The 26,169-nt window shown below is 34.8% G+C and overlaps 1 protein-coding gene across 7 annotated transcripts in view; it reads left to right on the top strand.

The window, feature by feature from the left end:
• The window catches only part of MARCHF7 (membrane associated ring-CH-type finger 7), a 48,561-nt gene that overhangs the window by 8,600 nt on the left and 13,792 nt on the right, over positions 1-26,169 (top strand). For 6 of the 7 annotated variants that reach the window (XR_004038586.3, XM_030852693.2, XM_030852691.2 and 3 more), the window contains exons 2-6: positions 5,569-5,733; positions 17,389-17,584; positions 19,228-19,380; positions 20,995-22,099; positions 25,498-25,667. Coding sequence is in view for 6 of the 7 variants with exons in the window: in XM_030852693.2 (XP_030708553.1) it covers positions 5,581-5,733; positions 17,389-17,584; positions 19,228-19,380; positions 20,995-22,099; positions 25,498-25,667 (1,777 nt within the window). In the remaining variant the exon portion in view is untranslated. Of the gene's footprint in view, positions 1-5,568; positions 5,734-15,990; positions 16,113-17,388; positions 17,585-19,227; positions 19,381-20,994; positions 22,100-25,497; positions 25,668-26,169 lie in introns of those variants that run through there. The other variant, XM_070045977.1, reaches the window with a different exon arrangement.

Here is a 26,169-nt window from a genome sequence, read left to right as displayed (position 1 = left end):
CAAGTTGAAAAGTTCAATATAGTAAAAATCTCAAATATTGATCATAAGATTTTTGTGGCTTTGTGGTTCATTACCTTCCTTCTGCATTTGAAGTTGAAGCAAGTTCTGAAGAATGGAAATGGAATGACCTCTTGGAGCTGTCAGTGCCTCAGCTTACTCAGACATAGATGTGTTGATAAGGAACATGAGCAGACAAGTCCAGTGGATCCATCATGCCTAGGACTTGAGTGAGGCTCAAAGAGAGTAAAAATTAAGCATGTTAATAATGGAAGCTTCATAGCAATGAGGGCTGTATGCAAATTGAGTGGCAAGGCATAGCAGACAGGTACATATCTCTTCTTCTCAAGCTCATGCTTCACTATCCTATCTGACTTCACTTACAAAATACAAGTTCAGAGGTTAAAGTACTAATAATTTCAAGATGTCAGCAGTAGAGCTTTTAATCAAGCACAGGATCCCATGTGTCAGCATAGGTGGACACACATCTATAAACCAAGCCCTGGTGATAAGTTTTTATCTTATCACTAGAAAGACAGTTCAACTATCCAACTCTAGAATCAAATTTAAAGAAACTACATAGAGGCAAAAGGAAAGAAGGAGGCTATTATATTGACCACTGAGGAAAGATTGTACATATGAACTTTTTGTGCTTTACTCTTTAAGTCTTGGTTAAAAGCATTGAGCTTCAGATACTTTTTTCCTGCTAGTCTTTTTTTCTGGCTTATTCCTTTTCCTTTAGAGCACTTATAACTGTTTAAGTTGTATGGTATTTGTGTTTGTTCTCTACTAGACTACAGCTTCTTCATAGTCATTATCTTAGTAGGTTCAGTGTTGTCCCCTTTCCCTGTCCCCTTTGTTTGGTATTAATTAATGTGCCTAGCACATACTAAGCATGTAAAAAACTATTTCTTGAATGAATGAACTTGAAAAGATGCCTTGTAGTACCTTGTAAGTGGTCTGGTAGAAGTTTTTCAAGGACTGCTTATTTTAATTAATTTTATTTATTTTATTCTATTTTTTGTGCTTTTGACCTACAGCTTATACAACCAGATTACATAAGTTTTCTGGTAACACCTACATTGTCAAAATTCAATCAATTTATGTAGAGGAGTTGCCAAAAATAGTTTCATGCAGTATGAATTATAGCTCTCGGAGGACCCTGCCTCTTTGCTTTCTCCCAAGAGCTTTGTTTTGAGAGATTTCCTACTAGGTTAGTTTTATTCTGCAGTAAGAATTGGGTATAAATATAATCAAAGTAAAATACGCGAGGTATGATTAAGAAGCACTGTTATTAAAGAACCATCTATAGACCTGCATCTTTTTAAAGACATTTTATCTTCCCTTTTAAAATCCTCAACAAATACAGTCCCTTGTTTAGTGTTTGTAGAGCCTTCTTGATAAAATAACAAATTTGCTACTTGTTAAATCTTTTATGGGCTGTTGCATGTCAGTATTTAACCATTAGTATTCTTTCTACTAACGTATGCCTTCTTTAAATGTCCAATTCATAATTCACCTTTTTAATAAAAATGTTTATGTGGATGTATATATAGAATTTATAAAAAGCTGAAGGAAGTAAAGATTTATGTTAGGTGACTGTATGCTTTGTCATTCAAACCAGGCCACTTTTAAGAGACAGCGCAAGTACTATTAATAATTGTCCCAGGATAATGAGCACAAATTAGGACTTTTCTTGCCATAAACTGGGACTGGTCTAGGCAAACCAGGAAATATGGTCATCTCTGCTTAAAAGGAAAACAGCAGTCCTTTGCCTCACCCTTTACCTCATTCCCAGTCCCGCTTTCCATAGGCAGCAATCCTCACCTTTTAGCTGTTTTAGGATTTACCTTCATATTTCTAAATGATGTGTTCATGATTTTTTAGTATTATATATGTGCTTTTTTATTCACCATTGTGGTGGCTCAATCACACAGCATGTTTGTAGCAAAATTGATACAGTAATCTTATGTTTACACTATCTTAACTATATAAATATTAAAGAGTTCACCCAAACACTGCAGCATCTCCTTTCTTGAACAATAGCTCTGTTTTCCCAAGTTACAAAATTAATGTATTAAATTTGCCTTTTGTTCTAAGTACTCAGCATTTTTTTCCCAATTGTATTATCATCTCTGCCACGAACCAAAATAGTTTCCGTATGATGCTATTTTTTCCTGAGAATTTGCTTCCATTTTCTGTGATCCTGTTCCAGTCTTGATCAGTTGCTCCCTATGCTTTCCACATAATTTTGTAACTGTTTCCTGGGTTCTGTGTCTGGTTCTTTAATTCTTTACACTCCTGTTTTCCTAGGACCTGCTCTTCATTTAACTAACTTCTTATGGTTTTGTTTTTTAATAGTTTTTTTAAATCTTTCATGTCTGAATACTCTTTTCTCCACCTCACATTTAGTTGCTAGATAGGAGTTCATTGCTAAATTTTTTTCTCAGTACTATAGGCATTGCTTTATTGTCTTGAGAGTTTTTAAAGTTGTAATTAAGAAGCCATTCTGATTACTTTTCTTTTGTATATGACCCATTTTTCCATTCTTGTAAATTATAGAATCTTCTCTTTCTTTCTGATGTTCTGAAATTTCAAGATGATAAATGGTACTTAGTGTTGGTCTTTTTTCTTTGATCCTGCCCAGTACTCTTGACCCCTTTCAATGTGGAGATTTGTGTCCTTCAATTCTAGAAAAGTTCTTTCTTTTTTTTGATAATTTTCTCTACCTTATTTTCTTTTTTCTCTCTTTCTGTAACCATACTTACCGTCAAATGATCGATAACTCCCCTGGACAATTCTCCTGTTTTTTGAGTTACATTTTCTACTTCTGGGAGGTGTCCCAATCTTTCTGTTGGTTTATTTTAGTGTATCACATTTCTTTTTTAAGTGTGTAACATTTTGAATTTCCACAAGCTGTTCATTATACTGATTGCTTTCTCAAGCATCCTGTTTTTATTTTATGAATGAATGTCTTTTGCTCCCTTTGAGGAGAGTAGTTAATTAGCTCCTTTCCCCAGATTTTCTCTTAAGTTCCTTTTTTTGTTATTTACTTTAGTCTTATGGGAGGTTTTCCTTGGATACCTAGTGATCCTTGATGTTTGTCTATTAGAGGGAAATACTAAAAAAAGCTGATTAGAAACTCTTAGTGACTAGTGGACTTTGCTTTGGGTAGGATGGTCAAATGGCAGGCTAGCTGTATAATTGGAAGCATTCCAAATGTCAGTATCCAGAAATTTTATCTCAGGTATTTTGTTTGGTTTTCTGACAGCATTGTAAAAACAGCACCAGGAAAGAGTTTTTGGGTCTCAACATTGAATATATAGATTTTCTTTGATTCCTTATACTTAACCTTTGCAGAGATGGTTGTATATTTCCTGGGTGGGGGTGGGGAGGGTTACATGGGAGATCCTTATTCTCCAGAGAATAAATATCCTGTTTTCGGAAGAATGGTACTAGGGGGAGAATTGAGGGTTTTACTGCTCCAAGTACAGATTTTAATTCAGCAACTCCATGCATCATCCCTTTTTTATGATACCTTGTATCTCCAGGTCTTGATTCTTTCTAGGATGCTAAGGCCAACTGCTTTGCTTCCAGTTCCTACCTCTTTCTAGAAAGTACCTAGGGTGTATTTTTTATCCTTTCTGCTGAATTACTCTACCTCTCCTCGGACTTTTTTGGATTTTCCAAATATAACATTGAAATCTCTTGCCTATTATGGTCCCTTTTCCTATTCTTTTCATAGTTAAAGCTTTTGGATTCATCGACTGTCATTTTATAGGGGTTTTGGAAAGAGGGACCAAAACAGATGCATAAGGATAACCTTGTCATGTTTAACTGGGACTTCAAACAGACCTTTTCTGATAAGCTATCTTTGATTTAATCATGTCCCAGAGTGTAGCTTTTACTCTGGTTTCTCATTAGCTAGATACTCTTAGTCGAATAATTTTAATTGATATTAGGCTTGTGTTATATCTTTTTCATGTTTGTTGTGTGTCCTACTGCAGTATTGGCCATATGTTTTGTTGATGTTTTTGCGTCTTCATCCTCTTTTCTGTCATTGCTTGACACCCTGTTTTTGAGGCAGATATTGAAAAAGGAAATTCTTTTGTAGTAACTTTTAAGGTAGAATGATGCTAACACTTAGTTGATAAGTTAATGAGTTGAAAGTGAATTAGATATTTTTAACTTAAATGTTTAGATTTGAAGGTTTTAATACAGCAAATATACCTATCTAGGCAAGTGAAGTACATTTTTCTTGCCTTAATTTCAATCCACTACCAGAAAAATAAGGGAATAATTTTTGACCTTGAAAGTGGGTAACTGGGAGAAGTTGAAGAGATTATTGTGATTTCTTTTTACTGTTACTTTCTTTTGCCCTTCTCTTTTTACTCTCAAGACTGGTGGTATCTCAGTTGTTCAGAGGCCTCATTGTAAATCCTTTCCCCAGAAAACTTTAAAAGTTTTTCTTTAATTTATAAAATTAATGTTTTTATAGCAGCCTTACTTGTAATAGCCTAAAACTGGAAACAGTCCAGTGTCCATCTGCAGTAGAATAGACAAATAAATTGTGTGTATTGATACAGTGGAATATTACATAAACTAATCAGAGTGAACTTACTACAACTGCATGCAACAGCAGAATTAGTCTCACAAATATAATGTTGAGCAAATGAAGCCAGACATAAAGGAGTACATGTTGTATGAATCCACTTATAGAGAGAGTTAAAAAATAAGGCACAGCTAATGGTGACTCTTGGCATGTGTTGAGGAATGTTTAGTGAAGAAAACTTAGAAATTATTCTCACTTTTGAGAAGGGGAGACAGGAAAACAAATTACAGTGTGTAATATGATGTCTTTAAAAAAGTATGTAAAAAGTGGAAGTAACACTTGATCTTGTTTTAAGACTATGCCCAGGAATTGAATGGGGAATGTATAGACTTTGCAGGCACATACAAAGTCCTGGGAGAGCATATTGTGTTAGGGAATGTACAGATACTACAGTATAGCTAATGCTATGAGTATCAAACATTCATAATAGGTATAACAAGAGTCAAGGGCTGATTCGTGTAGGATTTTATTTACTTATTTACTTTATTTATTTACTTATTTAGGCTGTGCCGGGTCTTAGTTGTGACACTCGGACTTCATAGTTGCCGCATGCAGAGTCTTAGTTGCAGCATGCATGCGGGATCTACTTCCCCGAGCAGGGATCAGACGCGGGCCCCCTGCATTGGGAGCGTGGAGTCTTACCAATTGGACCACTAGGGAAGTCCCTAGGATTTTATATAGAGGAAATTGAATAAGGAAAAGAGCTCAGGCTTTAGAAACAACAAACCTCAGTTTCTCATCACCACTTTTATCATGTTTGCTTCATTTTATGGGCAATAGGGAACCTTTGATGGTCTTCAGACCTCTGCCTGAAGGAGAGTGATGATAATCTCACAGTTTACCGTTCGGTTAATTTGCATGGTTAATTCTTGATTTGAGCTGATCATTAAGGAGAGGATTAAGAATCAAAGGTTTGCATGTTTTCCAAAAGGCAATTAATCAAAATTTGCATTTCACAGGAAACATTAAGAATGGAGTCTAAACCTTCAAGGATTCCAAGAAGAATTTCTGTTCAACCCTCTAGCTCTTTAAGTGCTAGGATGATGTCTGGAAGCAGAGGAAGTAGTTTAAATGATACCTATCACTCAAGGGACTCTTCGTTTAGACTGGATTCTGAATATCAGGTAACATCTTAATTTGGAATGTGTGTATATACACAGTCTCATTTTCAAAATCCTTGGGGCCATGTGATTTTCTGGATTTTAGAAAAGTAGTAGAGTGTGTTTATAACACCCTCAGCTGGATCTGAGGCATCCTGTAATCAAAAGATTAATATATCTGCAGCGGACTGATTTAATGTTCCACACTAGCAAAAACTTAATGTTTTTCAAAGTTTTGAACTTAAGAATTTTGAATAAGGGATTGTGGTCATAAGTAAAATGTTCATAGTTTCCAAAGACTTGGAAACCTTCTAACCTAAAAGCATTGAAGTATCAGTTGAATTAACAGGTTGTCTTTTACATGAATTATGGGGTTTTATTTTTACAGTTAGTAATGAGTTTGCATTGATTCATAATCTACATAAAGCAATGTAAGTTCCTTTTATGTAGCTAATTTTCCTTAGGACCAATAACACTTTGGTTTTTGAAATAGCTTATTATTGTTATAACAATGGTTGTAGTATAAAACTGTAAATCTCAGAGGCATGGTTTGTAGCTTTAACACAGTTTATCTTGCTCATCTTTCAAATGTTAAGTTTATCGCATTATTGGCTGAACACCTCATTAAATCGCACGACATTTGCCAAAAGTCTGATGTTTCGGTAACTGACTCTAAGAGAATCCTTTAGTGAAAATGTCTGTTTAAGTCTTAAGTAATGTTTATATATTTATATATCATGCAATGTACTATATGATAAAGTCATTTGAAAGTTCTTCTGCGTAGTAATAAGCATTTTATAAAATACTCAGAGAAGCACAAATGAAATAAAATAATTTCTCTAAAATGCCCATATCTACTGCCAGCCTGCTGACATTATGTGTACTGTTTACTTGGACTTATTTTAAATGTTGTTTGATAATGTATTTTTTTTACTCTGTTGCTAGGCAAGAGTATGCTTGCCAGAGGTGCAGAATCACATATTTTCCATTCTACAGAAATGTTGTAGGTTAAATGATTGTGACTTGTTAAGAGCACACAATTGGGGTTTTTTCCTATATTAATAAAATTTTGTCTACTGATCTTTGTCTAATTTTTCGTATAGCTAATTAGTGAGGAACACAGACTCTGAAACCAGACTAAAAGTCTTGAATATATTTAGAAAACTTATTGACATTCACTTTAAAGTAATATTTTCAGACTTTTTCTTCCAGTTTGTTCTTAATGTCATAGATTATTCTGAAAGTCTAATTTTTCATTGTGGAAGTTAAACAAATGCAAACATGAAAAAAATTTTTAAATGTTTTATTGGTTCTTAATAAGATTAATCAGTTTTATAAATTTTGGTGTTTTCCTTAATGTTTTTCAGTTATTTTAAGTAGCTTCCGATCTTTTTCTTTCTTTCTTTAATGGGTTATAGGAATATTTCCAATCTTGTCAACTATTTGTAGGCTGCTTTGCTCTTTTAGTTTTGATTTAGGAACTGAAATTCCTGTGTTCTTGAGGAAAGTACTTTTCTGTTTCCTCTTCTGTGAAATGGTGATAATGGTAATTTTCTCACATAGTTACTGTTAAAATTAATTGGAAGAAATAATACATGTAAAGCACTTAGAACAGCAGTGCCTGGACCCTAGTAAGAGTTCAGATGTTACAGGTTATAATTATCATTGTGACTGCTGTTGTTATCATTTCCTGACTTTGCATTGGTTTAAAGAGATAATTAATATCCTTAGGGGATAGTATAATATGTTATCAGAATATTTAAATTATATATCACACATTTAGTTTTATTTAATATTCTTAAGATTATTCAGCAAGATGTGTACTTAATGAATGAAAGAGACCTTTGAATATCAAAGGGAACTTTTTTGGTTAATTGCTGATATTTTCTGACTCAAAACCATCTGGGACACAACACTCTTCCTCCCCCCTTTTTTAAAAAATTATTTATTTATTTATTGGCTGCGTTGGGTCTTCGTTGCTGTGCGCGGGCTTTCTCTAATTGCGGCCAGTGGGGGCTACTCTTTGTTGCGGTGTGCGGGCTTCTCATTGTGGTGGCTTCTCTTTGTTGTGGAGCACAGGCTGTAGGTACGCGGGCTGCAGTAGTTGTGGCACGTGGGCTCAGTAGTTGTGGCTTGCAGGCTCTAGAGCACAGCCTCAGTAGTTGTGGCACACAGGCTTAGTTGCTCTGTGGCATATGGGATCTTCCCGGACCAGGGATTGAACCCTTGTCTCCTGCATTGGCAGGTGGATTCGTAACTACTGTGCCACCAGGGAAGTCCCTCCCCTTCTTTATTATACTTAGTGAACCTTGAGAAAGGAGGGTCAGAACAGGGCATAGTAGTTCAATCTCATTTACATTATGGATCAGATGATAAGAAAACACCTTATTTATACAGTGCTTGACATTTTGCAGCAAATTTTTAATTTTTAATCTTAGTTAAATAGGACAGATGCTTGTGTCATTTCATAAATAAAGATCTGAAATCTGGAAAGATAAGTGGTTTCTCCCAGTTCCAGGATTAGTATACAGTGTGCCTGAGCTGAAGAATCTAAGACTTCTGGATAGCATTGTGTCTTTGGCAAATGTAGGTTCTAAGTTCCAAACAATTGATTTTCTAAATGTCTTTTGGTTCTTGGCCATTTGTAAGCTGGGCTGCCTCTGCTGTTAATCTTGCTGATATTTCTGTTACTCTATCTTTAAATTTTTGTTATAATTTGAATGGTAGAAAACTGTGATCACCTTAATCTCTTTGGTAACAGTAAATAGAATTTTAGATATTTTTGGAAAGAAAATTTATGTAATTCATATTGTTAAAAGTGAAAATTTGGGAGTATTCTGTGAATATGTAATTATTTTTGTTACTTTTATATATTTTTCTGTAACTTAATTTAAGCAACCCCTAATCCCACTTCTTGCTTTGTGGAGAGATTGATTACTTTTAATATGAAATAATAAAATAGGCTTTTTATGGAGGTTCTAGGTGTTGTTTTATTTTATTTTATTTATTTATTTATTTTTTTGCGGTACGCGGACCTCTCACTGTTGTGGCCCCTCCCGGTGCGGAGCACAGGCTCCGGATGCGCAGGCCCAGCGGCCATGGCTCATGGGCCCAGCCACTCCACGGCACGCAGGATTCTCCCAGACTGGGGCACGAACCCGTGTCCCCTGCATCAGCAGGTGGACTCCCACTACTGCACCACCAGGGAAGCCCTCTAGGTGTTTTTTACAGTTTTTTACATCTTTTTCTAGTTTGTATATTAAGTTACAGAACTCAGTACTATTGCGTATTTTGCAAAGTATATATTTTCAAGAATTAAAATAACCAATGGTCATTAACCTTTTTTCTGCTCATTTTGGTTTGTTTATCTGCTACAAAGGTAGTTTCCAGGGAAATACATACATATATACATACACACACACACACACACACACACACACACACAATTGGACAAGAAAATGAAAATAGTTTTAATTGCAATCAGGAAAATACAAATAAAATATTGAGAGTGAGTTAAGGTTGGTTATAACATTGGTATGCATTTGTAAGCCCTTGGCAGTATTCTAAAGTTAAACTTCGGCCCTTGTGTGGGTGGCAGGAGATCACAGGGAAACACAACCAGGTCTATAAGGTGTTTTGTTCATAAGGAAAAGGAAGCAGTGCTTGGCAGTTTAGTCTGAAAGCGGGGACAGTGAATGATATAGAAGACAGTGTCTTCAGGGCAGTATTCATACTATAAGTATATACCTAGTTTAGTGAAACTATTTCTTGGTAAACAGTATATGCAAAGGACATGATGTCAAACTACAGGTCAGTGAAAACAGTTCTGTAAAGGGACAACAGAGTGATCTAAATATTAACATTCTTGTAGTCTGTCTTGATCCAGATATTAATACTAGGATATTTTGAGGGATAAATGAACTCCTAGTCATTCCATTTTGTGTAAACATAAGGTTTCTTACCTAGATTTCTCATAAAGTTGGCCATCATGAATCCATACATTCTTAAGATCAGCTGTCTTTTTTGTGATAATTGAGAAGACTGCTCATTCTGAATAGAAACTAGAATGTAAGACTTCTGCATTAGCCTGGATATGGATACTCTCCAGCATGTGAATATTTAAAATAAAGAAGAGGTCAAAGTTTTAAGTTGTTGCTTATGGTCTGGAAAATTTTTAAGCAGGAATTGTCAGTCATCACAGTCAAGGCATTGATTCATGGAAATGAGGAGACAAGGAAGAGCATTTTATTCTGGACTTGCTTCCATTACTGTGTGTTATATGATTTCTCTTGATTAAGCGTTGTCCAGTGGATAACATTGGTTGCATTTGCAGCAATTGTTAAGATTATTTTTTTTAATAATAGCTTTATCAAGATATAAATCATATAACATATGACTTGCCCATTTAAAGTGTACAATTCAGTGATTTTTAGTATATTCACAGAATTGTGCAAACCATTGCCATAGTCAACTTCAGAATCTTTCATTACCTCAAGAGAATATCCCAGATCTTTTAGCTGTCACTAAACTGTCTCCCTCCTCTCCCCCTGAGCAATAAGCAGCCATTAATCTACTTTCTGTCTCTGTAGATTTCCTTATTTGGAACTTTCATATACATGAGTAGAAACATTCTGTATGGTCTTTTATTACTAGCTTGTCTTACATAGCATGTTTGTTTAAAGTTCATCTACATGATGATAGCAGTATCCGTATTTCATTTCTTTTTATGGATGAATAATATTCTATTGTATGGATGTACTACATTTTGTTAATTCATTCAACCACTGATGGACATTTGGGATGTTTTCACCTTTTGGCTATTATGAATAATGCTGCTGTAGGCATTCATGTGCAAGTCTCTCTGTGGACTAATGTTTTCAGTTATCTTGGGTATATACCTAAGAGTAGATTTGCTGAATCATACATACAATAACTCTGTGTTCAGTTTTTTGAGGAACTGCTACACTGTTTTCCAAACCCGTTGGGCCATTTTATATTCCCACAGAAGTTATACATGAAAGTTCTGATCTCTTCATCCTTTCCTGTACTTATCTTACATTTTGATTCTGGCCATCCTGTCGTGGGTGTGAAGTGTAGTGTCTTGTAGTTTTGATTTGGATTTCCTTGGTGACTCAGGGTGTTGAGCATTTTTTCATGTGCTGATTAGCTATTTTTATATTTTTGGAGAAATGTCTATTCAGATCTTTTGCTCATTTTTAAATCAGTTTATTTGTCATTTTATTATTGAATTGTAAGAGTTTTTAGTTTCAAATTCAAATTCTACTTTTTCATTGCTGATATATAGTAAAACAATTGACTTTTGTATATTAACCTTGTATCCTGAAACCTTTCTATAATTATTAGTTAGTTCCAAGAGTTTTTCTTTCAGATTTTCTGTATAATCATGTCATCTGCAAGTAAGGTCTTTCTTCCCAATCTGTATACCTTTTACTTTATTTTCTTGCCTTATTGCATTAGCTAGAACTTCCAGTACAGTGTTGAAAAAAAGAGTGGTGAAGTGAAAATAACAAAGATCAGAACATAAATAAATGAAATAGAGACTAAAAAGACAAAAGGATAAGTGTAATAAGAGATGGCTTTTTGAAAAGATAAACAAAATAGACATATCTTTAGCTAGACTCACCAAGAAAAAAAAAGACTCAAATAAATAAAACCAAAAATGAAAGAGGAGATGTTACAAATGATACCACAAAAATAAAAAGTAGCATAAGGGACTACTATGAACAGTTATACACCAAAAGATTGGACAACCTTTAAGAAATGGATAAATTCCCAGAAACACAAAACCTATGAAGATTGAATCATGAAGAATTAGGAAATCTGAGCAGACCAGTAATGAGTAAGGAGATTTAATTAGTAATCAAAAGCCTCCCAACAAAAAAAGTCTGGGATCAGAACACTTATTAATTCTACCAAACATTTAAAGAAGAATTAATACCAATCTTTCTCAAACTCTTCCAAAAAATAGAAGAGGGGTAACACTCCTTAACTCATTTTATGAGGCCAGCATTACCCTGATATCAACACTAGCCAAGGACACTACAAGAGAAGAAAATTAAAGGCTAGTATCCATGATGAACATAAATGCAAAACTCCTCTACAGAATATTAGCAAACTGAATTCAGCAATAATTTAAAAGGATCGTATACCATGGTCAAGGGAGATTTTATCCCTGGCTTGCAAGAATGATGGTTCAACATCTGCGTATTAATTAACATGGTACACTACATTAACTAAATGAAGGCTAAAAATCATATCATCTCAAATAGATGCAGAAAAAGCATTGAACAAAATTCAGCATTCATTTATGATAAAAACTCAACAAAATGGGTGTCAAGGGAACGTACCTCATTGTAATAAAGGCCATATATGACAAGCCCAGAGCTAACATCATACTAACTGTAGAAATGTGGAAAACTTTTCCTCTGAGATCAGGAGCAAGATGAGATAAGGATGCCCACTCTTGCCACTTTTATTCAGTATAGTATTGGAAGTCCTAGCCAGGGCAATCAGATAAGGAAAAGGAATAAAAGGAATCCAAATTGGAAAGGAGGAAGTAAAACTATCAGTATTTGCAGATGATATGATACTATATATAGAAAAATCTAAAGGTCCCATCAAAAAACAACTAATAAATGAATTTGGTGAAGCTGCAAGATATAAAATCAATACACAAAAATCTATTGTGTCAGAGAAATTAAGAAAACAATCCAATTTACAGTTGCATCAAAAAGAATAAAATACCTAGGAATAAATTTAGCCAAGGAAGTAAAAGACCTCTACACTGAAAGCTATAAGACATTGATGAAAGAAATCGAAGAAGACACAAATAAGTGGAAAGATATTCCATGCTCATGGATTGGAAGAATTAATATTCTTAAAATATCTGTACTACCCAAAGCAGAGTATAGAATGGGTGAAGGTGGTCAAAAGGTACAAACTTCCAGTTATAAAATAAATCATGGGGATGTAGTGTACAGAATGGTGACTGTAATTAATAATACTGTATTGTGTATTTGAAAGTTGCTAAGAGAGTAGATATTAAAAGTTCTCATCACAAGGAAAAAATTATACTATGTAGTGGGGAATGTTAAGTAGAATTATTGTGGTGGTCATTATATATGTGTGTCTGTATAATTACCTTGTGCACTAGAAACTGATATAATGTTATCTATCAATATATGTCAGTTTTTAAAAAAAATGAGAAAGGACATCCTTGCCTTGTACCTGATCTTGGTGTGAAGGCTTTTGAGTTTCTCTCCATTAAATATAATGTTAACTGTGCATTCTTTGCATTCTTTATCAAGTTGAGGAAGCTACCCTCTATTTCTAGTTTGCTGAGAGTTTTTAATCATAAAGGGGTATTGGATTTTGTACTTTTTTGGATTCAGTTTGCTAATTTTTTTTTTCTTGCTGCATCACACGGCTTGCAGGATCTTAGTACCCTGACCAGGGATTAAACCCAGGCCACAGCAGTGAAAGCACCAGGTCCTAACCACTATACTGTCAGGGGCTTCCCGATTTGCTCATATTTTGTTCAGGATTTTTACAGCTGTGTTCATGAGAGAGAATGCTCTATAGATTTCTTTCCTTATGTCTTTGTCTGGTTTTGGAATTAAGGTAGTGCTGGCCTCATCATATCATAGAATGAGTTAGGAAGTATTTTCTCTGCTGCTTTCCTCTGAAAGAGATTGTAGAGAATTAGTATAACTTCTTCCTTAAATGTTTGATTGAATTCTCCAGTGAACCCATGTGGGCTTGGTGTTTTCTGTTTTGAAAGCTTACTCTTGATTCTTAACTCTTTTATATATTCTAGTTACAAGTTCCTAATTAGGTATATGATTTACAAATATTTTCTCATTAAGGTTCTTTTTTGCTGTACTGTTTTAAGGGCATTTGCATTGGGAATATTTTTTAGCCTTTTTTAGAAGTAATTATTTTCTGAATGCAAATACTGACTTATACAATACTAATGGTAAATAAATAATGATTTCATTGACTGTCCTTCCCGAAAACCTCTTGTTGGAAGGGCAACCTAAATAAGTATCATGAAGGTAAAAATAAGTAAATAAATAAAAAGAAAATTGGATGCCTGCTAGTAGTTACAGAATGTTTGTAAACTTCCCTTCCATCAAGTTTTCAAACTGTTTAATATGATTTCTCAGATACACAAAGTAGTATTCAGCTACTTTGGTTGGGCTAGACAGCCCCCTGCACATACCATACAATTTTCCTTTCTAATCACAGATAGCCTTTTGAGAGTAACCCATAAAAATTGTTTATTACAGGAGCCAAATCTGTTACTTATTTGGGGTAGAGACTGGAAATTTAGTGAAAATGAGAGAGAACTCCATGGAACTTGAATGGATATTTAATAATTCTATCCACTTCTTATTTTCATATGAATGTTCTTAGTCTGGAGGTAATGAATGCAAAAAGATTAATTGGACTTAACTAATTAAAAAACTAGTGAGTCAAGTAATACCATGAAGAGAGTGAAAAGACAACTTACAGAATGGGAGAAAATATTTGTAAATGATATGCTGTCTGACAAGGAACTTGTAACCAGACTATGTAAGGAACTCTTACATCTTAACAATAAAAAAAAACCCAGCTTAAAATGGGCGAAGGACCTGAATAGACATGTGTCCAAAGATGTACAAATGGCAAATGAACGCATAAATAGATGCTCAACATCAGCCATTAGGAAATGCAAATGTACACTATAATGAGACACCACTTCATACCCACTAGAATGGCTAAAATAAAATTAAATAGTGAGACAATAACAAGAGTTGACAAGGTTGTGGAGAAATTTGGACCCTCATAAATTGCTTGTGGGGTTTTAAACTGGTACAGCCACTTTGGAAAACAGTTTATTAATTATTCTAAAAGTCAAACTTCGAGGTATTATATGACCCATTAGTTACACCCAAGAAAATTAGAAACATGTCTACGCAGAACTTGAACACAGACGTTCATAGTAGCATTATTCATAACAGCTAAGAAGTGCAAACAACCCCAAAAGTACTTTTTTAAGCATCTGGTGTCTGCAAGGCAGTATACTTAAGTATACTTTGGAGACAGACTCTTCCTGATTTCGTTTGGCCACCAGTAGTTTTAGATAGCAAAAGAGATAAGATAGTGTATAAATGAACCCCATCCTTTATTTAATTGTTAAAAGAATTCAGAGGGGGAAAAAAGCTAATTGCTTCAGACTGAGAATATTTGAACAGTGGACAAAATTGAATTGGTAGGAACCAGGGAAAAGTTTGACTTTGAATTTAAGCCAGCAGAAAAATTGGTCAGACTTTATTTCTCCTCTCCTATACTGAGTATTTTTGTCTCTGGGATGACATATAGGCTACCTTTTAGAGTTGTGAGTCATGAAAATTGCCGAACAGTGAGTGTGTCTTTATCTCACCAGTGGCCAGTGCCAGAAAACTGTGGAGTGACTTTATAGACTTTTTGTTCATTTCTCACGTTGTCTCTAAATTTGATGAATTTTTATCTTTTATAATGGCTGTCTATTCCCATTACTTTCGTCCCAACGAACGAAAGTAATGGGAATTACTAGCATTTCTTGCTAGTCCAGGGACTTCCTGATTTGCCCACTTTTTGTCCATACCACTCTTTTAACCTTCCACAATGCTCTAAAGATCTTTGTAAGTAGTTGATCTGATGGTATTACCTCCTTCAGTAGCTCCTAAAGTCTTATTTGTGGAGGTGCTATTCAATAACAATTTGTCCAGTCCATGCAAAATGAGAAAAATAAGGACAAGTTAGGAATTTTGTACAAGTAAAATTTATTCACCTTACGAGTCTGTTTTATTCTGTTATGTTCTTGTTTTAGGAGCATATAAAATGCCCTTTTTAAAAGATTGGGGAATGGGGTTAGGTGGTATTCGCTATTTTCGTTTTCCTTACCTGTCAAAAGTGACAGTTCTTCCTAAATTTTAAATCAAACCAGTTTTTTTAATTTTTGGTCTTTGATATTCAAAGGTCTTAGAACCACTGGCCTGCAGGATTAAGTCCCTGATACCTTGACAATGGCACATAAAATGATTTCATTTTGAAATATCTCATGAATTTCGTCTCATGTGCTATTCCAGTTCATTGATTGGGGGCTCTGTGGACAGCTTGGTGTGAAAGGCTTGTGAGACCAAGTTTGTGCTAAGCTGAGTTCTACGTTTAATTAGCAAAATATTGAATGGGCAAGGGATGGATGAAATCCTGATATGCCCATTCCTACTTTTTCAGCTTTGCATCTTCTGCTTTTCCATGTATGTGCACAGTTTATTCTGTAGAGTTACCATGGACTAATACAGTTCCCTGAATGCATGCAGTATGCTTCTCATAATTAAAAGATAATCGGAGATCAAGTAAGTAGTGATGCCTTAGAAGAATTCCCATGGCAGAATAGTTGAGACATCTTTTTATCTTTTTGTGTTGTCTGTCTATAATCTCCTTCCTCATTTGCCTACTCAGTGAACTCCACTTATGGAGTTCATAGTTAATCATCTATGAATTCTCCCCTGCTTTCCTCAGACATAGTTTTTTTTTTTTCTGTAAAACTTTCAACATATCTCCTATTACAGTACTTACTTACATTATACCTATTTATTTATCTGTACTCTAAAACTCTTTGATGGAGCACATTATTTGGGCTCTTATGTTTATAATACTAGGTTAATATAGACTGAATTTATGGCCCATGATAACATTCCATTTTTAACTTTTCTTTTGTCAAGAAATATAACACTTTAAAGAATGTTGTTTCATTTTAATATTCTTCAATAAAATGAACTACTTACCATCTACTTACATGTTAAAATGGTTTATAAATGTCTTTTTTCCTTTATTTCCTAGAATAAGTTATTTCCTAGAAATAACTTTTACGTTAGTGGTAAGTGTCTTCAAGCAATTCAGAGATTATGCGTCAAATTCGTCCTTCTTGGTCTCTTTCTGTGTTTGCGTGTGTGTGTGTGTGTGTGTGTGTGTGTACATTGTAACTTCTGTGTTATTTCATGTTGTACATATAATTATATGTTTAAAGAAAAAACCTTGAGCTTAGAGTTTTACAGTATGTAGTTTTAGCTGTTTCTTCCTTCACTGATGAAGAAATTCCGTATATTAGGATTTTTTTTTAGTACCATTTATAGTGTTTTACTGTATTCCTGAGATGGACATAAGATCCAGATACATTTTATATTAGTTGAAAATCTTATTTTTATAGTGGAGTATTCACAGTCACTTTCTGTATTGGTGCCTTTCTTAGTGTTCTGTTTATCTAAGAAGAGGAAACAAGGTTCCTCAAAAGGTTAATATTAAACCAGGAGAACAAAATGATTACATATAAAGTTTTTACTCTTCAGTGTTTCCTAGACTAGTGTTTATATTCAGTTACATAGAAGACATAATCTAAATCAGATTGGTTACCTAGCAAAGTACAATTAAAGTATAAAGTAAAGGGACAAGTGGTAGAAGGGAACAAAGACTATGAAAAACCTACATGGTAGAAAAATTTGTGTCTGTGAGGAATGAATGGTCCTTGGGAATTTATTAGAGCACTGTAGATTAAATGTAATATTTAAATTTAATATTTAAAAATTGCAAGTGTTTTATTGTTCCTTTAAAAAACTTTTTTTTAACTTACAGTCTACATCAGCATCAGCATCTGCATTACCATTTCAGTCTACATGGTATAGTGAGTCTGAGATAACTCAGGGAGCACGTTCAAGATCGCAAAACCAGCAACGGGATCATGATTCAAAAAGACCTAAACTTTCCTGTACAAACTGTACATCTACCTCAGCTGGGAGAAGTGTTGGACATGGTTTAAATGCAGCATCAGGTAATAATTAAATTTGTATAAATATAAATCACTGTGTATGTATTTTGGACAAAAGCCCTTTTCCCAAGATGTAGTGTACTAATAAGCAAGTAGATTGCACATAAGACTGGGTCAGAAATAGAGCGGAGGTTCCAAAATCTTAACTAAGTTAGAACTGAAATTAACTCTTCATCTTGGATTTTTGTTCTAAATTTGGTACAGATATCTTACACAAACAGGATATTAGCAGATTTTAATTAATTTGAATAGCTGATACATATGGTAATAAAATTAGTAAAAGTGACATGTATTTTGCTGGTTACTATAGGAGGTAAATTTTTAAATTGTTAATAAGAAAGCCAGATTTACTGATACATGTTTCCTTAGCATATTTTTTGTAAATAATGAACATTGTGCTATATAACACATATTTTCAGAAAATGTAGAAATTCTTTAGTTAAACAGAAAATAGTTGGCGATATTCTAGTGGGAGTTCTATACAAGGAATTAGAAAGCTATGGTTCTAGTCCTCTAACTATGTGACATTGGACAAGTCACTTTACCACTCTGGTATGAAAGACTTATGCTTAAAGTTCCATGCTTAGTATCTTGTACTCACAGATACTAAGATACAGGCACACATTTGTTGCACAAATTGGAAAGATCTTTTGTTGAGAGGTACTTCCTCACTTATACTTCTCTTCAAATGAAACACTAGCCAATGCCTGAAATAGTTTTAAGGTAAGATAAAACTTGTGATGACACAGTTGGAGAATAATATTCTTGAAATGCATACGTACTACTAATTGAATTAGTGTAAGCGATTCCTTTCTATTTCGATAGGCAGGACCGCCATGGGAAGGGCACTGCCCATCTGAAGAATTTTAAGAGTAGTGTGATGGGTAAGAGCAGACTGACCTTAACTTTGTAGACAAATACCATTGTGTAGAGATACTTTTGTTCTCCTCTGGTCTGTGAAGGCATAGCATTAACCCTGGGCTGTTTCCCTTAACGAAGGGAAATTATTAAGGCTGTTAGGACTAGAAGAGGAAGACCCAGAATTTCAAGGTAAATGGTGAGGGGGGAAAGTTTTGAGACTTAGTTTTTAATTTCTTTTTAAATGAAATCATATCTAACAAAGTTTAGATTATAATTGCAACGATACATTACTTCTTAGCATAAGAATGAACCAAATATGGTGGCAATAATAGTTCTGACAAAATAGTATTATAACCTACCGTATAAACCTCTTTCATTTCAAGATGGCTTTGATTTTGATTTTGGCTGTTCTCCGACATCACTTTGATCAACTTTTCATGAAATTCTGCATCTTTGGCAAGCTTTATATTTTTGTTCTGTAATCATTTTACGTCATGTTTATATATCGTACGGTCAGATGTTCTAGAGAGTGAGACATTGACATCCTAGATGGGGGTAGATTATAGTATTAGAGAAGGATGTGTTTGAGTAGGAGATAATTTTATAAGTGATTATTTCACTAGTGAATAATTTATGTTTTGCTCAGTTTTGCTTTTGATTGCAACTGTGTAACTGGGGATTCCTGTAATAAACCATAATTACCTCTCTGTGTAATACTGAAGATCTGTTGTCATCAGAAACCTTGAAAGCTTTCTCTGAATTAAGACTTCTTCAATTATTTTAAGATTCTTCTTGGAGGCATAGTCAAGTTCCCAGATCGTCATCAGTGGTACTTGGATCATTTGGAACTGACTTAATGAGAGAGAGGAGAGCAGATTCCTCCATTAGTAATCTTATGGATTATAGTCACCGAAGTGGTGATTTCACAACTTCATCATGTATGTATAAACTATATTGTTATGCATAATTTATCTAATAATGTTACATTTTTGTCTTTGTATGTCGTTAAAATCACAGTACAAAGGAACAAATGAAGTGAATATTATAAAGATTTAGAATACAGGATAGCTTGATATGTTTTCAACCTTATTTGTCATTTTACTTTTAAAAATGTAAATATAAAATATTTAGATATACATGAGTATCCAGATTCTGTCTGCCTATAATTTTTTCACTCTTAAGAATGTATGTTTTACATATACTTGATAATTCTTGTATACTACAATATAATTTGCCTTGTGAATTAACTAAAACTTGAAATCATCATTTTAAGACATAATTTAGAATTCCTTTAGTTTAACATGAATTTGTCTTTATTTTCATTTAGTTGGAATAAAGACCCACACTGTTTCTGTCAGTGTACATAAGCCAAAACTTTTAAAAAAATAGAAGTCCAATGCACTGTCCATTGTGCGACAGAGCCACCTTAAAAAAAATAAATGCCATAAAACAATAATACTAAATAACTGAAGATAAAAGGTGCTAATTGAAGTTGAGAAATATAGCAGACAGAAGTGGAATTTGATTTACAGAGAAGAAAATACATTTCTATTTAAAGATTTAACTAGATTATTTTAAATAATCTGTTGGGGCAGGCCGTTGCTTTATTTAAGACAAATGAAAGCATCTTTTCATTTGCTTGGCTTTGGGTGGAGGAGCTTTAGTAGACAGTGTCGGTAGCTTCTCGGTTTGGGGCATAAAAATGTACAGAATAGAATTGATTTGGTCCCTAACAGTTAATCCTTCCATGAGGCACCATGTATTAGCACAGTAGCAATCTAGCTGTTAAACTAGATGTATGGATGAATATTCTTTATGAAGGAATGCTTTGGTATTTCTCTTTCCATTTGATGATTAGAACCATCAGTAGTGTACTATTAAAATCACAGATGCCAGGGCTCTCTTCTGACTCAGTATTGGGAAAAAAAAAAAAAAAGCATAGTGATGTCTGATGAGTAACCGGGTGTAAGAGTCACTGCTGTTAACTTGAAAGAAAAGATAAAACATTGGAGAAATTTTGAACTGTTAGCATGGTTTGCTGTAAAATTATAAGGGTGATAGTATTTATGTGAAATAACTTTTGTTCTTGTTCCAGAGTAAGAAAAATCTCCAAAACACTCTATTATTATTTTGCTTTTACTTGTTATGAGTCATTTACCTTGAATTTGTTTGCCCATTTAAAATCCCTTATCCATTTAGATGTTAGATATTCTTCTACCATATCAATTTCTGATTAATAAATTCAACTGTTTTAACTTCATCAAGTTGGTAGATTGATGTTTGCCTCTCATAAGCTATAATACATTTCTTTTTTAAAAAATTTGTAATGCTGACTTTATACAGCAGTATTGGATTTTACCAAAGGTATAGAAAGATAAATAAATATGTTTATTTTTTCTGTAATAATAGTTAAGCTGTGTAGTTATAATATGCCAGTATTCAGTTTGAATCCAGTGTTTAATTTTGGCAGTGATTAGTTGTTAATAGACACAACCTTAATAATGCACAAATTTTTCATGTAATTGACTACCTTTCCTTTCTTTCAAAAATAGATGTTCAAGACAGAGTTCCTTCTTCATATTCACAAGGAGCAAGACCAAAAGAGAACTCTTTGAGCACTTTACAATTGAATACATCATCTACAAATCACCAAATGCCTTCTGAACATCAGACCATACCATGTTCTAGGGACTCTGGTAGAAATTCTTTAAGATCAAATTTTTCTCCAAGAGAATTAGAATCTCCCCAAAGCAGTATACAGCCTGGATTTTCTTATATTTCAAATAGAGGTGAAACCTCAACTATAGGCAGTTCAAATAGGGTTGGCTCATCTCCAAGATCATTTCAAGAATCTTCTGACAATGAAGGTAGGCGTACAACAAGGAGATTGCTGTCACGTATAGCTTCTAGTATGTCATCTACTTTTTTTTCACGAAGGTCTAGTCAGGATTCCTTGAATACAAGATCATTGAGTTCTGAGAATTCTTACATTTCTCCAAGAATCTTGACAGCTTCACAGTCTCGTAATGCAGCATCAGCTTCTGATGGTCCTGATAACAGGGCATCCGAAGCTTCTCAGGGATTTCGATTTCTTCGGCGAAGATGGGGTTTGTCATCTCTTAGCCAAAATCATAGCTCTGAGCCAGATTCCCAGAATTTTAACCAAGAATCTGAAGGTAGAAATACAGGACCATGGTTATCTTCCTCACTTAGAAATAGATGCACACCTTTGTTCTCTAGAAGGAGGCGAGAGGGACGAGATGAATCTTCAAGGATATCTACCTCTGATATACCATCTAGATCTCATCATATTTTTAGAAGAGAATCAAATGAAGTGGTTCACCTTGAAGCACAGAGTGATCCCCTTGGGGCTACTGCCAGCAGACCACAAGCATCTGCAGCACCAAGCAGTGCTGCTACGGGTGGCTCCATATCGGATTCGGCTCACAGTGGACGAAGTACAGGAATAACAGGGATCCTTCCTGGTTCCTTATTCCGATTTGCAGTGCCCCCGGCACTTGGAAGTAATTTGACCGACAATGTCATGATCACTGTAGATATTATTCCTTCAGGTTGGAGTTCATCTGATGGAAAAAATGATAAAACTAAAAGTGTACCCTCAAGAGACCCAGAAAGACTGCAAAAAATAAAAGAGAGGTAAGTTTGAATACCTATCTTAAGCCTGTGAAGAACAGATGAGAGAAAGAACTGTTTGTTTCTAAAATGGTTTCTCATAAGAGTGATGTCTGGGGCTTCGCTGGTGGCGCAGTGGTTGAGAGTCTGCCTGCTGATGCAGGGGACACGGGTTCGTGCCCCGGTCCGGGAAGATTCCACATGCCGCAGAGCGGCTGGGCCCGTGAGCCATGGCCACTGAGCCTGTGCGTCTGGAGCCTGTGCTCCGCAACGGGAGAGGCCACGGCAGTGAGGCCTGCGAACCCCCCGCCAAAAAAGAGTGATGTCTGAAATTTCTTGCCTTAAAATTTACATCCAGTAAGATGTTAGCGTCTTGCTCAGAGGTAAAATGGATAAGAATTAATACTGGTGGTGGGCACTGGGGGTGTAGATTGCATTGGGAAATAATCTAAAGGTTATTTTTAACCAGCTTTGGCTACAGATACATATAGATATATGTATATATAAAATATACAAAATCTTAATATACAAATATACAAATCTTACATATACAAAATCTTAATCTCTTACCCTGTTTCTAGGTAGACTAGTGCTAAATGGGATTGGTAAAGCAGCCCAAGTTGTTGTGGATTATCAAGACAATGTTTCAGCCTTTATAATATCATTTATTGGGACTTGCCTGTTGGTCCAGTGGCCGAGACTCTGCGCTCCCAATGCAGGGGGCCTGGGTTTGATCCCTGGTCAGGGAACTAGATCCCACATGCCACAGCTAAGAGTTTGCATGCCGCAACTAAAGATCCCACATGCCACAACTAAGACCCAGTGCAGCAAAATAAATAAATAACAAAAAAAAAGATCATTTATTTACCATTTATTTGTATTTCTCACTTCAGATCTTTTTTGGAATAAGTTAAAATCGTTTCCACAAATTTTAAAATTTTGTTTTTAAGTCCAAATGTATACTGAATATTCTTTATATATTGTGACTATTTGACAGAGATAGCAGTTTAAATTCAGGACTTAGAATCTTTTTATTCATGTGAAATCTTTTGTAGAGTTTAGTTGCTTAAAAATCTTTGGGAAAGGGCTTCCCTGGTGGCGCAGTGGTTGAGGGTCCGCCTGCCGATGCAGGGGACATGGGTTCGTGCCCTGGTCCGGGAAGATCCCACATGCCGCGGAGCGGCTGGGCCCGTGAGCCATGGCCGCTGAGCCTTCGCGTCCGGAGCCTGTGCTCCGCAACGGGAGAGACCACAACAGTGAGAAGCCCGTGTACCGAAAAAAAAAAAAAAAAAAAAAGATTAAAGATCTGAGATTTTTCACTCCAACTTAATTATTTTGTCATGTAAGTGTAGTTACTTACTTTTTCCACCTATTAAAATTAGTTTTATGATAAAATGGGATAGGATAGTAGATGTAAAATATACTTGTAAGAAGAAAAGACTTACGTGAAGCTAAGGTCGTTGGGTGTTTTTGTTTTTTCTTGTTCATAAAGGCCCCATGTGATGGAATTTTGGGGGAGCATAGTTGTTATATCATTTTAGGGTCTTATGGTGTTTAACAGGAAATACATTCAAATCTTGCTCTGGGGAATAAAGGGAGCTTCGCATGCTTTCTGAGATACTGAACATTGACTAATATCTTCCCACTTTCCCTTATATAGGACAAATTGTTACCATGTGACTCTTCTCTTCTTTTAAAATTTGCGCTTTTTCCTTCCTTGTAGAAAGATTTACTCTGCCCTGGTAGTGTTAGCTTTAATGTTATTACAGGGGCTCCCTCTAATTGCAAGCTGTCTACTGAGTAATGTAGTAACTATTATATTTCTTGTGCTCAAAGTTAGATTAATTTGAGTGCAGTAGTGTAAGTAGGGCAAAAAATTAATTTAGTGATTTCCAAAGAGAAACTAAGTAAGCCATCACCACCCTGTCTGGTAAGATAGTTTAAAAAGCAGCATTTGTTGCTTATTTTGACAGAGTTTATATGTGTGTGTTCCTTTATTACATATTTTGCTTAAAAATGAGGATTATAAGATACTTTACAATTAAATGAATAAAAGTATAAAAAAATTGAGTCTCCCAAAGTAAAAACTTACCAACCAAAGAAAGTTATATCTAAAGGTAAAACATAAATGTTAATGCTTGAGGTTGTATCTGTGGTTAATCCTAGGCATGAAAGTCACCTAAAAGTACACCTGTTCCTCTTTCCACACATCTTTTGCTAAACTCATTTGGAACCCATATAATCCAGGTTATATTTCAGTAACAGTTTAGCATTCTGTATCATCAATTTACTGAGTACCTTTTTCATGTCAGCAGTAGACTAAGGCAATAGGGATTTTAATTTAAAAAACTACTTGTCTTACAGTGATCATTCTGCATTTAAATTAAGCAGTACATGTTGGCCTGTGAAATAGAGGACATAGGTTAATGGAAACTGCTCCACACTTTAAAAGCCTACCCTTGTAGAAATAAGGATGATTTAATAACATCGCTGGGGTGGGGAAAATGAAAAATTTTTAAATCTCTTCTTTTGGTTTTTTTTATTATGATTTAATACAAAAAGCTTATCAGTTTAAACATATGTGGCTCTGCTAACATGTAAATTGAAAAATCACAAGTCAATATTTGTTTAATTCATCAAACTTGTCTTAAAAGTTTTGGGGGAATAGGGACTTCCCTGGTGGTCCAGTAGTTAAGACTGTGCTCCCTATGCAGGGGGCCCAGGTTCAATCCCATTGGGGAACTAGATCGCACATGGCACAACTAAAAGATCCCGCATGCTGCAACTAAGAGCCCACATGTCACAACTAAAAGATCCCGCAAGCTGCAACGAAGATCCCTCGTGCCACAACTAAGACCTGGTGCAGCCAAATAAATATTTTAAAAAAAAAAGTTTTGCAGGGACAAAAGTAATGGGTATATAAGTACATTATCTTTATACTGCTGGAATTGAAGTAGTCTGTGGTACTGCAGAAATTAAAATCTTAGTGAAACTTACAAATTGATTGTGAAAAATATGGAATTTAAACTCTGGTAGCAGGGGTGGGGTGTGGTGGTGGTGGGATGAATTGGGAAACTGGGATTGACATATATATACTAATATTTATAAAATAGATTAGTAAGAACCTGATGTATAAAAAATAAATAAAATTAAAAAAAATAAACTGTGGTACCAAAGATAATTACTTAAACCATTTGAAGATAAGTAATAGGATAGCCTACCTCATTTACCTTTAAAATATTTATTATAATTTTTATTCTTACTGATACAGTTTTTCTTAGAAGTTCCTGTTTACTATTATTGTTGTTTGCCTTTTTTCTACCTAGAGAGACCATGATATTGTTTGGGATTATGTATGATTGGAAATGACCAACCAGGATGGTTTTGATAGCTCTGTTTAGGAAATGTACCTTCTTTTCCAGCCTCCTTTTAGAGGACTCTGAAGAAGAAGAAGGTGATTTATGTAGAATTTGTCAGATGGCAGCTGCATCATCCTCTAACTTGCTGATAGAGCCATGCAAGTGCACAGGAAGTTTGCAATATGTCCACCAAGAGTGTATGAAAAAATGGTTACAGGCCAAAATTAACTCTGGTAAGATTTACCCTTTTGTGTATTTTGTTTTCACAGTTTTTTCAAGAGATGCACGTATGTATGCATTTTAATTAACAAATATGGTTATAATTTATTGATTGTCAAATTTATACTCTTATCAAAAGCATCAATCATTTTTTGAAGCAAAAGCGTTGAAGAGCATTAGTCTTGCTTCATAAATTTAACGTATAATAGTGTTTCTTATATTTCATTTACTGAACAATCTACTGTCATACATGTATAATGCAACTGTAATTTGTTATTGTTGGTAACCCTTACATCATGCAATATCTTTTTGAATCAAAGAAATATTCTTACTGTTTACCAACTATGTGTCCTTGAGAAAGTTTTATTGTCTGTAATGTTGCTATGCAGCAATAAGATTACTGTAGGGAGTCGTTTATTAGGTGCCTGTTATGGAGCCAGGCATTGTTCTAGATGTGGGATACAGAGAACAAGACAGACAAGGCACTTGCTCTCCTGGTGGGATTACGTGTTAAAG

Source organism: Globicephala melas, chromosome 7, assembly GCF_963455315.2.
Source record: "Globicephala melas chromosome 7, mGloMel1.2, whole genome shotgun sequence".
Classification (NCBI taxonomy): domain Eukaryota; kingdom Metazoa; phylum Chordata; class Mammalia; order Artiodactyla; family Delphinidae; genus Globicephala; species Globicephala melas.
Note: the sequence above shows the minus strand (reverse complement) of the source record. Positions and strands in the feature narration are given on the sequence as shown.